We start from the raw sequence: 14,312 nt of genomic DNA on the forward strand, positions 1-14,312 counted from the left end.
TCAATTAGACCAGTCCAATAGTGCTATGACTCTGGCTGGAGGATCCAGATTGAAGCTTACGGGGATCTGGATCCTAGAGTTGTCGATATTTGCAGGTAAGTTAACTAACCTTCCATTTTTTAATTAATTTTACCAGTTAGTTCACGAGGTGGGTGCATGCTTGTTTCTTTGGTGGGTTTGAAACTTTCTTAATTCACAGCACACATTGCAGCTAGCAGACGGGTTATGGTTTCTTAATTGTTTGAAAGGTTGATAAAAAGTGTTGTGATCAGTTAGTTGTTGTCATTACACTTTGATGAAATTCTTGTTATTAGTTAAGTAGATGTTTTCTTTTGGTCTTCACTATAGATCTAGGAATAAAACTTATAGGTTTGAAGAATAAAAGACCATTGCTGCAACAGAGAAATAAATGTAAAACTCCAACCTGTACTAGACTCGGATACGAGTCCGAGGTGTCACATTAACCTTTCAAACATGTATATTCATAAAAACTATATGAAATTTAAAAACTTTTATTAACACAAAAGTCATATTTACATCATTGAGTTCAAAACGTTATAAAGTTGATCAGAGCATACAAAAATCTACATTTGCTTACATGCTAACACATTTAATACAACAAAATACCTATTATACGATTTACTTCTGATCTGATCTCCTGTGAAGGTATGCTGTTCTACCGGTCTCAAATCTGATCCTTGAGCTTATTAGTACCTACGTGTAGAATACTTACACGCTAAGTCATCGACTTAGTGAGGCATAATTTACATAAAGAATTTCTATAAGTATGAACATGCAATCTAGTAACTAATAACAATTATGCATATTACATTATGTATTCACACTGTCATATAGGAACCAGTATAAACAACATTAACACATTAGCATGCAAACATGTACACACTCTTTATATCTTTATAAGCCCATGCACTCTATTGAGAACTTAAGATATACGAGTACTATGAGGTTGTGCACACATATGCTGTCACCACAGCTCGTATAAAATCCACTAAGTGGCAAATAAAATCTGTGCCCCGAATGACCTATCCATATGTTCCGAAGAACATATGTAACACTGTCCATATGTCCTGAAGGACATAGGTAAACTGTCCGTATGTCTCGAAAGACATAGGTAACCCTCGACTCTTGGCATGCCAACTATACATATAGTTCTTGTATCATATACTATGTGCATTTATTTTATAATAATTCATATCCTTGCTCTTATGATCACATATTTCTTTTTCTTCTGTCACATACCACATGTATGTGTAAACATCTATCTCACATTGGTCATGTCTCATAGCATATATCACATGTGCATAGGGATGGCAAACGGGTACAGTTTCGCGGATTTCGCACCGCACCCGCTTCAATTGGGGCGGGGATGGGTATAATTTTAGCGGGTAGTGGGCGGGTGTGGATTTAGAAAGTGATACCCGTCGCGGGTAGTGGGCGGGTAATGGGTTTAAGACATTACCCGTCCCGCATCCGCCCCACATCAGCCCGCCCAGTTAAATATCCACCCGCCCGCCCACTTTCTATTATATATGTAGGGAGTAGTGAATTTAAATTGGAGCTCTCTCAATTAGAGGAAATAGAGAATGATGATTGTAATACTCGAGTATCAGATGTCATAAGCATTGCTTGAAATTTTAGAATGTTGTGTCAAAGAACAAAAATATTATGTGTTTGTCATTTATGTTTCTAAACTTTAATTATGTCTTTTATTATGGTGTTTTATGTACTTTAAGATCTATATTAACACTTAACTAAAATAATCCTTAGATTATTTTATTATGTTTCTTAATGGACATGTTTTTTTTATGTTTGTTGCTTATATATAACTTAAGTTTGCTTTCAGGCGGGTCTAGACGGGTACGTCACCAGTGGGTTGTGGGTGTGGGGATGGATTTGAAAATGTACCCGCGTGGGCGGGTGTGGATTTGAAAATTTGTACCCATCATGGGTGGTGGGCGGGTGGTGGATTGAAAAATATTAGGTGGGTATGGGGATGGAGAGGGGGTATCCGCATCCAACCCGCCCGTTTGCCATCACTACATGTGCATATAATCACGTAGTTTACTTTCATGTAATTCATGTCACTTTTCATATGATTTCATATTCATATGCTACATAGCTCGTATCACTTTGCATGGTTTCACATAAACATATATATCATATCTCGTTCACATATATTTTTCCCATATAACTCATATCATTTGATTCATATCTTATTCTTATATCATCATATATATGTCATCTATGTTCATTCACTTAATCTCATATATTCACATATACATTCACATCACATATTCATATAAGCTTATGTATCTCATGGTTCTTTCACATGGCTTACTATCACATTTTTATATCATATATCTTATAATATATTCTTATATCATTACTTGTTTCCTTTATACCTATTCACAATCACATTAACATGTACTCACACATATCATTTAACATATACACTCATAAGAATCACATCAATCATATAACATTTTAGGAGTTACTTTTTACCATAGTAACTCCGTCACTGGCTCATCGCAAGCCAATGATTGATTAATAACATAAATACAATTAAATTGCACTCATTTCTATTCAATAATCACTTCTTTAACCTCCATATCCTCTCTTCCTTATGAAATTCAAGAATCATACTCAAATTTTAACATGTTACAAATCCAATTCTAACACTTCATACATGTTAATTAGATTGATGACAAGTCAAATTCACTCTTAAACCTCATTAAAGAACCCTCTTTCAAGATTTCACTTATTCCTCTATTTTTTTTAATTCTCTCTATTCTCTTCATCTTATTGTTTCAAGACAATTTAAGCTCTCCTTAAGCTTAATTATCACCTAATAATCAAAACTCAACCTTAAATTTAACAAGAAATCAATTAACCAGAAACTCACCTTTGGCTCTTGGCTTCCACACGTGAAGAAGAAAGGAGAACAAGAGAACTCTGGAAACTCACTTAGTTTCCCCTCTTTCCCCCACGTGGTTGATATATATAACCATATTTAATTATTTTCTTACAAATGACCATTTTGTCCTTCAATTCTTCCTTCTTTGTAGTTTAATCTTACACAACATTTTCATATAAGTCCTTTAACTCTTTAATTACTCTACTTTAGTCACTAAATTCTGAAATTTAACAATTTGGTCACTAACCCTGTATTGAGGATGTTACAATAAAAATGGTGTTAATGACTATAATAGTTAACTGAAGTTTTAAAGACATGTTTGCAGACGGGACATGGCTAAATATGAACCAGAAGATAGGTTCCACTTGATGGTTAGAGCCTTAGCACACAGTATTGCTAAAGATACTCCAAAAATAAGTGGTTACTTGTCTGCCTTTGTTGTTAACAAACTGGATGCAGAGAGTTATCTTACAATGTTGTATTTTGCACACTGCTTTTTGGTTAATGGCTTAATGCTAATCCGCTGGTGAAACAGATAAAGCCATAGACAGAGCAATTAAGCAACCAGGGCAAAAAAAAAAAAAAAAGATGTTGCAATTTGTTTTCTGATCCTGTTACATTAATCAGCATAAGTGCATTCTGAACTTACTGAAAATGTCAGGTATTTAGCTGAGGCTCATGTTCAAGCAATGCAATTTGACGAAGCACAAAATCTAAGCAAGCAGGCCCTTGAAATCCACAATGAGCACAGTGCACCGACATCCCTTGAAGACGCAGCCGACCACTGGCTTATGGCTCTTGTGTGTGAGGCAAAGGCAGATAATGAATCTGTCCTTGAGCACCTTGTCCTCACTAGCATGTCAACGATTGCTAACGGTCAAGAAAATGAGTTGGCTGCTATTGATATTAGCATTAGCAGCATTTATTTGTCCCTTTGTGGATTGATGAGGCAATTTTTGCATATCAGAAGGCACTTGCAGTATTTAAATCCACAAAAGGCAAAAATCATCCTTTTGTAGCAAGTCTTTATTCGTCTGAATGATCTCTATTACAAGATAGGCATGGTAGGGGAACCCAAATTCTATTCTGAGAATTCCTTGAGGATACATTCAAAACCTGTGTCTGGGACTACATCAGGGGAGATTGTTAGCGTATTAACTGAAGTATTGGGCATATATGAAGGTTTGAATGGGCCTGAAGAGGCTCTGAAGTTCCTTGAGAACACAATGATGTTACTGGAGGACACTGATGGCAACAGAAGCACCATTGCCGGAATTGAAGCACTGATGAGTGTGATGTTTTACCTGGTTGGGAGGTATGGGGAAGGTCGAAGCTTTTTCAATAGTGCTGTGGAAAACCTTCATGCTAGCGGGGAAACAAATCTGCTTTCTTTGGAATTGTATTCAACCAGATGGGACGAGCAAATGTGCAACTGTACAGAGTAGACGAGGCAATAAAGTTATTTGAAAATGCAAGAAAGATATTGGAACAAGAATGTGGAGCTCATCGCTTAGAGACTTCATAGAAACCTTGCTGCCACCTATGATGCCATGGGAACTTGGAAGATTAACATTCTTCTGCATTCATTCATGTTCATGTCGATAACCATGTACTTTGTTTTAATTGCTATTGTTACTTGTTTTAATCATGCATTGCATGGTCAGATTGTTTAAGAATGCATTTATAACACCATTTATAAATCGTCAATAATTTTCTCATATCACATAACAGCATATCAATTTATCAGCAAACTTACTGATATAACGTAGGAAATAAGGCAAAAATCAAGGATCTCCACTTCGTGGAGCCTGCATGCTCCTTGACATGTATATTCCAAGTTGGTTTCCCCTTTTAACTTAATTTGATTGCTTATAAGGGCTGGATAGGAATTGAATGGCTAGTAGCATGGATGGATTTAGAGGATATGTGGGGCGATCGTCCCTTTAAAATTTCAAATTCTTATATATTTTACATTTTTTTATATTTCTACTAAAATAGTGTTATCCTTTTAAAATTTTATAAGCTCCCGCTACTTAAATATTATATTTTAAGCTCTTTCCATCTATAAAAAAATATTACATCCGTCCTGTAAAATCTGGGGTAGCTCAGAATATAAATAGAGCACCTAAAATACAAATTACTGGGCGAGCAGTCAAATAAACAAGCCAGGTAACGCCAAAGTGTTGGTGATCTGTACGTGGACTGCATGAATAAATTGCCAAAATCCAAGGTCAGAATGTTTCTAATTTCCAAGCGAAGGAACTCTGGCAATAGTCCCTAAAAAGCAATGATACATAAGTCAGAAAAAAATGATAACAGCACATGGGAATTAAATTCAATGAAGCTATAGAAATTTAGGGTACCATTTTGTGCATTAACAGTGATTAACTAATAGAGAGAGATATGACACGTTATGTGTTGATCAATAACATTTTTTGTTTCTTGAAAAACCCAACAATATTGTTAGGTCCACTGTCCTAACAGTGAGTTCCACATTTTTCCACAATGCCACTATCGTGATCCTGTCTTCATGTGGCCGCCTCACCAATTTCCCAGCATCAACATTTGAAAACTTGGACCCTAAAAAAACAAACAAAGCCGTGCCCTATATCCCTTTCTTGGACTTCATACACCGAATTCCTTAACCTTATATAGGACATTGCTTCACATTACACAACCGAATATTAGAGGAAAACGATGAAATTGTGGAACGAAGTTATAGCAAACGAATAAAAATCGGTTATTTTTTATCTTTGTTCTATTTGCATTACATATCAATATCAATGAGTAAAGAGGTGTAAATGTAATACCCGATTTTTGTCTAGTTTAATTTCTCAAAACCCAAACATTTTATTGAAGCTGATTTTAAATATTTTATTTAATATTTGTAATTAAATTTAGATTTAGACTTTTCATAATTTATTTAGGGTAATTTAAGATTTTTTTATTTTAGAATTTTTTATTAATGAAAAGATAGTATTTCTCTTTTAGAGTTTTTGAGAGTCTATAAATAGACACTTTACACTTTTTTTTTTGGAGAAAAAGAGAGCCACCCAAACATTGTAATTTGATATTACCAGCAATAAAAGATAACTTTTTTTTATTAAAGGTAATTATGTTATTTTCTTTTTTCTTATTTTTCTTTGCTATTTTTTCTCAATCGATTTCTATTTTTCTATTTTTTGTTCAAAAATCCATCGAATGAGAAGGAATCGATGAACGAGGAAAAGTCCTTTGAATATATTTCTTAAGTAGCCTTCCTTGAGGTTTCTCAATGGATATTGATAACTTTTTTTCTCTACTTTTGTTTTTATTGTTTCGATCGATATTAATCTTACTTTTATTTAAAATCACGCGAAAGAGAGAAATTCGATGAACAAGGAAAAATGATTTCATTGAATCTTTATATATTTAGTATTCCTTGAGACTTCTCAATAAAAGCAGACCATGAATCATAAGTGAGGAAATATTCTTCTTTCTTTTTTGAGGACGAACAAATTGGTACTTTGAAATTTTAGATTTATACTCAAGTAAATGAACCGATGACCTAATTCAGATCTTTGGGATCCATGTACTTTTACACGGGTTGGAGATAATTCTTTTCATATTCTTCCATTTTATTGAAAATTTGTTTTGATTTTTTTAATTAAATTTTCAATACCACTTCTATTTATCTTATTTTTTGAGTATTCATGTTTTTTTCTGAAAAAATATTTTCTTTTTTAAAATTTCATTTTCTTAGATTTGAACCTTTTTTTTTTACTTTTTTTTGTTTTCTTATTCTTAATTTCCTCATTTTTTTAATTCATTTCTTAATTGTTTTCTTATTTATTTATTTCCAAATTTTTTTCACTTTATTAGAATTGATTCGTTGATTAAAACATTAATTTGATTTATTTTCTTTTCTTAAATTCAATATTTTAAATGTTTATCTTTATTTTAAATTAGATTTTTACCTTTCAATATATTTTTATTTATTTTTCTTCTCCATATTAATTTTATATACTTTGAAATTTTAGACATTCATAATTTTTATTTATTTAAGTTTTTATGTTAACTTAATTTATCTTTTGGTATATTTGATATTATTTCTTTTATTGTGATAATCGTATCCTTATTTTTTTTCATTTTTGCAGATTATACTTAATTTACTTATTTATTATTACTTTTTTTACCATAACCAATTCATTTTGTTTTATAGTAAGATACTCTTAAAGACAAGTAATTTTAATATTCTCTTTAACTCACCTTCGAACTTTTTTTTTTCTAACTTAATTTATTCACTCTTTACATTAAGTTGTTTATATTTTTTTATTATTTTACGCATGTATTTTTTTTAATTATTTACATTATAATCTTAACATGCTAATTAAATTGATTCTTTGATTTGATTCTTTAAATTTGTAAATAATTTTCATTAAAGCTTATTGATTGATTGTATGACATTTTATTTAATTGCATAGCAGGATCTCTCATTTGCATTATTCCACCTTTCATAAAAAATTAAAAGGCAATGTTAATTTAATTTAAATTATCGAAGAGGCCTTTCCTAATCCACCTGGTATGTCCAATTCAGATAATTTAAAGTAAATAATTTTTTCTAGTGAAATCAAATAAAACAATGAACCTCTCGACCTTATTCGGTGGTTTAATTTCGATGCGTATAAATATTTGAACATTCTTTATTTATCATATTAGGTGGTGTTTCCCTTTAATTTAAAATGGTGAAATGTTAACAATTTAACTTAAATTTTTTGAGAAAAAAATTAGTGATTCACCGCTTTTGTTGGAAATGAAATGAAAGCCACTCATTGGTTAACTTTATCTAGTTGAATGCATGAATTGTTTATTTTCTCTCTAAAATTTTAATAGGTTAAATAATGTGAATTTAGTCAAATTAAAAGGGATAATTAATTAAATTAAAATTTGAATTCGTAAATTACATTGCACATATAATAATTAATCAACTATGTATCGATTTTTGGGCGTTGTAGGGTCCTAATACACGTAATCGACTCTCGAACTCATTTTTCTGAAAAGCAGATAAATGTTATTTTAATAATTTTAAAAAATTAAATTTTATTAAAATGACAATATTTAGGTGCTTTTAGTTGCTCTAATCACACCCTAAACAAATATTGTGACGACTCTTCGATCCATATTTTTATTTTAGTCAAAACGAATCCCTAAAATTAAACTCTCGATTTTTCAGGACGTGCGACATCAGTCTACAGCTTTCGCTCATTTGTTCTATTTTTACCCTCCTTAAACACTGAAAATTCCACCCCCACTAACTTTGGTTTGAACTACTTTCGGAAGCTATCAGGGGCTCTTTATGGAAATAAAAATATAAAAGCATATTCGATATCTTTCGGATACCCGACCCGTACATAAATTTCCCATTTTCATTTCATAAAAAAGGGGGATCATCTGGGTTTACGATCTTATATTTCTGCTGCATTCATCGAAGAACAGTCACAGAGTTGCTCTTCCGAAAGAATTCAGTGAAAGCAGGTAAAAAATCGGTTAGAGATGCCGGTGATGGAGAAGCTGAAAATGTTCGTGGTGCAAGAGCCAGTTGTCGCCGCTTCTTGCGCTATCGCTGGTTTTGGTGAATTTTTCTTCCCTTCTTTAATCTAATCATCATCCTTTTGATTATTCTTTGTTTTTCTTTGATTATTAACCCCTAATGTTTTGTTGTTTGGTTATCAATGATTTGAATCAGAGGAAAAACTTAGGTTTTTTATGTTTGTTTTTTTTCCTTAAAACTTAGGTTTTTTATGTTTGTTTTTTTTTCCTTCTGAATTCACTAGGCTTTTAATCCAATTTTTTAATTAGCTAAAATTTGGTACGCGGGATTCTTTCAATTTTCGGTTTCATTTATTGATGGGTAGTTAGTTACTATCTGATTACAATCCCTGGTGTAGCTGAAGGGGAATCAGATTTAAATGCTTCATATTTCAGGAAATGCTTTGGACAATGTATTATTTTTTTCTTTTCTATAAATATACGACCTTTTGAAAATGACATAGCAAACACTGCTGGAATTTCTGAAACTCAGATTATAAGTTATCATCCAATGTATGGTCTGTACATAGATGTCAATGAGACAGGATTCTAAATCCGAAATGATGTATGAAGTTGGTATATTCTATGTTTTATACCAATGTGATTGAAGTAATAATGTCTCATAATCAAAAGAATGATGGTAATTCTAAAGGTGGTTTCTGGGGAAGCAATAGTCGAGACTTGGACGTTTTTAGAGTAGCTAGCCTGAATCTATATAAAGAGAGAAATAATATTTTGTAGCATCATTCCTTTTACTTTGTTCTATGAAGTTAGTATTTGAACTTCCACTTGTTTCTGTAATTGTGTGGACCGTGGAGATTGCAATTTCCCCCTCTGCTCACGCTTCTGTAAAAACAATATGCAGGTCTCTTCCTACCAGCTGTTGTAAGGCCCATTCTAGATTCCTTTGAATCGTCAAAGCAAGTCCCTCAGCCTGCATTAAAAGATGTAAGTTTAGCACTTAGCAATATGGATCCTTTTTAAAGTCTTTACGATTTTTAAAGAAATTTTGAGATTATTTTCCTGTGTGTCAGAGAAGGGTATTATTAACTGTGATCCTAGTTTGGGTAATATTTTTCTTGGCATGGAAACTTCTCATCCACAGCTGCAGTTTTTTAAGACTATTTTTGAAATGGTGGATAATTTGAACAAGTAATGACAACGGTTTTAGTCAGGGTTTTGTTATTGACACCCTTGTACAACTGAGAACACCTCATTCTAGCTCACACTAAAGAGATCTGTTTTTTGTAGATCTTCCTTAAATTTAGCTTGTTCTAGTTGGATGATAAATTTTACTGTTAATGCCTGCTATCTTATGATTGCACTTATGGTAGAATTATATGCCTTACTCATCTAGTTATAAGGATTGATTGGTATCATGGAGAAAATAATAACCACTGCTTAAATTTTGGTTATTGTAGTTGTTCTTTGCATATAAGATGAGGTCAAGCTTATTTTACCCTTTTATTACCCGTCTTGTGCTTCTTTCTCTTGTTGCATCTTTTGAGAAAATAATAAACGAGCACAATTGGCTTGTTGGAGGTTGCCATGCCTATGAACTAGACCAGCTACATAACATCATTTGTATGTTCTTAAAATTTCTTTTGAGTTTGTATCCAAAGACTTGCATATTCTAAGAGGAGATATGAGTACTCCCAGGTGACATTTCTAGCCTTAGTTATACCAATGTTCTGTCTTTTTTTCTTCTTGCTTTTAATACACGGATGTGCTTGCTTCCATTGTGCAGGTGGTTGCAGGTGTGACTGGTAAAAAGCAGGGTTGATTTGATTTATGGATTGGAAAGAAACAAACAATTCAAATGTAGCGAGTAATGTAATCAGCAACAAAATAAACCTCCCTTTTTAAGTCGAACTCTTAAAGAGTGACTTGTGCCTTCAACTTCGTCTTTAGCACGAGAATTTGAATGTTATTTTGTTTTTATTTTCAATGGTTAAGGATTGCTCAAAGCATGGATAATTCATATTCGAGTTGAATATTATTTCCCTTAGATTAATGTTCTTTCTTTGGTTAATTTGCTTTCTCCGTGCCTCTTATTTAGCTCTAGTATGGTGAACAATAGTAGAGCAGCTTGAGAACATTGGTATAGAAAATGTTGGTTGCCTGGATGGATGCACCAAACCGTGCTATGGCTGTTGAAGTTGCCCTCAAAACCCCAAATTGCTATTTTAGTGTATCTTCTGTCGAGCTGCCCTTATCATAAATACAGATAAAGAAGTTAATGATTAGATCGGAACAATCTACAACTAGTGGTAATTGGTAAATGATAATATTGGAAAGAGCTAAGTTATAAAGTTCACATAGTTACAGAAGTTCCAACTTCCGACTGCCTAGGGTTGGCCTACAAATACATTTATTGCTGCTAAATCAAAGCCTGCATATTCTGGTTTGTGCAAACCCTCACTTCGAGTTACATCCAAACGAGTAAAAGATTGCAACCATAGCCATAGACGCATCCAATATACCGTTAGCTGAAAACAACCCCCAGCCCGACAACAAGAGAAGAAACAAAACAGTAATGGGCTTTGATTACTCATTGCCATTCACGGTGAAGTATCAACTGACTCAAGCGGATTGGAGGACAGCCTGGCCTTTTAGTGCAGGTAATTTAATAAACTGTTTGTACTCATATCGTAGGGGTGCATAGACAAATAAAAAAAGTCACCCCTTAAATCTAGCCTTCTTTTCCCTTTTACTCCATGGAACCACTTGCATCAAGCCTTCATAGATACTTTCCTGTCATACCCAATCCACAAATCAAACAACTTTATTGAATGTTGCAGAACAAGAATGGTATAAAAAGCTTACCGAAGTGGCACATTATAGTGAAGTTTTAAGTAAATGTTTGAAGGCAAAATTGATTTAATATTCCAAAGTTCCATCAAAGGATCAGAAACCATTATCCCCTTGTTAATTTATGTATAAAATTTAAGTGAATGGTGAGTGATTGAGTACTGATTGACGAAAACTATAAAAGTGGCATAGCAGCAAAATCCTTGGCCTTGAAGAGAACTGAAAATATGAAAGAAGATGAGAGAAACTTACCCAGAAGTGGGACTTGGAATGAGAGAGACTGGGAGAGCTGCCAATCCTTGTAATTCTAGTGATCTTAACACTGTTGCTCCCACTGCTGTCTTCTCCTTCTCTGTCTCCGTATTCCCCAGAAGATGCAAACGCATAATCTTCTCTTCTATGTCTAGCCTTAAAGGGCCTTCTCCTCCAAGAACCAAGAAACCCTTTATCTGTGTACCCTCTTTTGCTAAGAACCATAGTCCCAAGCTGCAGCATCTCAGGACTATCACTGCAACAGAACGAAACGATCCGTAACACTCGCCCCCCATCCTGAAAGAAGAAGACTGAAATCTAGCCCTGCCCATGTAAGGACCTTCCAAGACCGTGGTGGGTGAGGAGAGTTTAGTAACCTTGGCATCTAGCAGCAACCTAGGAGGAAGTTCCAGGCACTTTTGAGCAGGTTCATTTGGGGTAGAAGAAAAAGTGGCGAGCGTTGTACACGGCTTGGGCTTCCCCGGTTCCTCTTCCCAGCGAAATGGAACCGAGGCTGCTGACACGTAAAATGGTGGGGTTAACGTCCCTGATCTCTCCGGCGACTGCAATTGCGCATGTGAAACTGATAACAGCGGTAGCTTCGGTATGCAGCTCGACTCCTCCTCTGCTTCAGATCCCATGGTTTTTCTTCCTCTCTTTACCTTTCTCACTAATCTAATTCAATAATGCCAATGATAATGAAATAGCGAGAGAGAGAGTTTAAAGTAACGTATGAAAAGGAAGGAGGAAGGTCCAAGGGAGAAAAAAAGGCAGGCTTTCGAGTAAATCACTCGTCGCTATCTAGTAAAAGGTTATTCAAAAGACGTCCTTATATATTTTGCTATGAGCTCTCTACACGGCCATAATCTTATCATGCCATCTTTTATGCCTTTAAAAGGTGTTGACTCAGGCACCTAACTCTCCCACTAGTAATTTAACAAAAGGGTGAAGAAGAAACACGAAGATTCAACGATGAACAGTGAAAGCACTTGAAAGAAGCAAGCAAGAATATGCTTCCTTCACGGTGATCTCAGCTTTATTCAACTGTTGCTTTGTCCTTCATTCAAATGAAGATATGTAGCACCGGTAATCAGAAGAAAATTGGGAAATATATAAAAGGCTAGGTTGCAAGCAACTACGGTGGTCTTGAGTCCATATAATTGTTGCTCCAAGTTCATTGGATGCCTATTCGACCTGATCCTGAAGGGAGAGCCAGGCCCCTTTCTTCTCTTCCAGAACTGGCTTATTTTGGAGTTTTCTTTGATAATGAAATTACCTCGAATTGAAAAATAATTATATATTTAAATATGTTCAAATTATGTTATAAAACAAATAGAATAAGACTTAATTGACTAATATATCTTAAACACAATTAAAACAGAAAATAATGTAAATAATATGACATTAAACATATGAATTGATAGATCCATGATACTGCATGTGTTATCAATTAAAGTTTCTTACATGTGAACATAAGGTACAATCATACATTTAAGTGTACAATCCAAAGCAATTACCGAAAAAGTGCTAAAACCAATGATGATAACTGGAAAGGAAAGTGAAGGAGAAGGTATGTAAATGGCCAATTATTATAGCTGAATTACCTTTCAATAATGCACAATTATGTACGATGAGTATGACCTTTGAAAGTAGGATACACATGCACGACTCCCAGAAATCATGGAATATTTGATCACACACTTGTGGAACTTATGCTCTCACTAGTTCAAAAATCTCATATTTATGTATTGATTGTTGCTATAAATTGTACATACATTAAAGGCTTTTGATTCCATTCACTGGAAATTCATTCCTAGCATTCTAAAGGCTCTTCAATTCCCAAATATTTTATAGAATGGATAGTGGCCTGCTACTCTACTACAACTTACTCCATAGCTTTCAATGGAAGTTTGACTGGGTATTTTAAGGTGCTAAGGGTCTTAGACAAGGGGACCCCCTTTCCCCTATCTTATTTGTCATGGTAATGAATTTTATCTAATTTACTCAACAATGCTGCTGCAAAAGGGGTCTTTAATTTCCATCCTAAATGCAAGAAAATTCATCTCACCCACCTTATTTTTGCTGATGATCTCCTAGTTTTCTGCAAGGGAAATCTGGAATCTGTCATGGGAGTCATCACTGTTCTTGACTACTTCTATGAAATTCAGGCCTCAGCTTAATGTTGCAAAATGTGAAATATTTACTGCTGGAATTTCAGCTTACTCTCTTGACACTATTATTAATTCTTCTGGTTTTAAGCTTGGAAAACTACCAGTCAGATGTCTAGGATACCTCTGGTCACAAGGAAACTTTCGATCAAAGACTGCCATCCTCTCTTAGACAAGATCAAGGTCAAACTCCATCAATGGTCCAAGAAGAAGCTAAGTTACACTGGCAGATTGGAGTTGATCAAAACAGTTCTTTTTAGTGTGGCAAACTTCTGGTGTAGGCAACTTGTCTTGCCACAATCTGTTATTAGCAACTGTTATTAACAAAATCGAACAAATTTGTTCGAGATATTTTTGGAAAGGTTCTGACGTTTCAGCAGTGGGAGCTAGAGTTAGTTGGGGTAAAATTTGCACCCCAAAGTCGGAAGACGAACTTGGTCTTAAGGACATCAAGTCATGGAACAAATCTTGCATGCTTCTACTCATCAAGAAATTACTTGCAGGGGAGGGTTCCCTTTGGGTTGCTTGGATCCTCAACTATCTCATTAAGGATCATGATTTATGGCACATGGAATAAC

The 14,312-nt window shown here is 34.2% G+C and overlaps 1 protein-coding gene and 2 pseudogenes across 1 annotated transcript; 2 read left to right on the forward strand and 1 right to left on the reverse strand.

Moving 5' to 3' along the window:
• Positions 1 to 4: 4 nt before the first annotated feature.
• On the forward strand, positions 5 to 4,687 carry LOC120135416 (annotated as a pseudogene).
• Positions 4,688 to 8,367: 3,680 nt separating this feature from the next.
• Positions 8,368 to 10,510, forward strand: LOC120135296. Its single transcript, XM_039151581.1, has 3 exons — positions 8,368 to 8,546; positions 9,369 to 9,451; positions 10,251 to 10,510. The coding sequence occupies exons 1-3, from the start codon at positions 8,468 to 8,470 to the stop codon at positions 10,284 to 10,286; spliced, it is 198 nt and encodes a 65-aa protein (XP_039007512.1). The 5' UTR covers positions 8,368 to 8,467; the 3' UTR covers positions 10,287 to 10,510.
• A 389-nt stretch (positions 10,511 to 10,899) lies between these two features.
• Positions 10,900 to 12,317, reverse strand: LOC120135260 (annotated as a pseudogene).
• Positions 12,318 to 14,312: the final 1,995 nt, after the last annotated feature.

This window comes from Hibiscus syriacus, unplaced genomic scaffold (assembly GCF_006381635.1).
Source record: "Hibiscus syriacus cultivar Baekdansim isolate YM2019G1 unplaced genomic scaffold, ASM638163v2 tig00110607_pilon, whole genome shotgun sequence".
Classification (NCBI taxonomy): Eukaryota; Viridiplantae; Streptophyta; class Magnoliopsida; order Malvales; family Malvaceae; genus Hibiscus; species Hibiscus syriacus.

What these genes read in the sequence shown, in the direction of transcription:
- LOC120135296 (XM_039151581.1), top strand. Translation starts at nt 8,468, where the DNA reads ATGCCGGTGATGGAGAAGCTGAAAATGTTCGTGGTGCAAGAGCCAGTT. An exon ending in TTGCGCTATCGCTGGTTTTG is followed by an intron (nt 8,547 to 9,368) that starts GTGAATTTTTCT and finishes AACAATATGCAG; the next exon opens with GTCTCTTCCTACCAGCTGTT. An exon ending in CTCAGCCTGCATTAAAAGAT is followed by an intron (nt 9,452 to 10,250) that starts GTAAGTTTAGCA and finishes TCCATTGTGCAG; the next exon opens with GTGGTTGCAGGTGTGACTGG.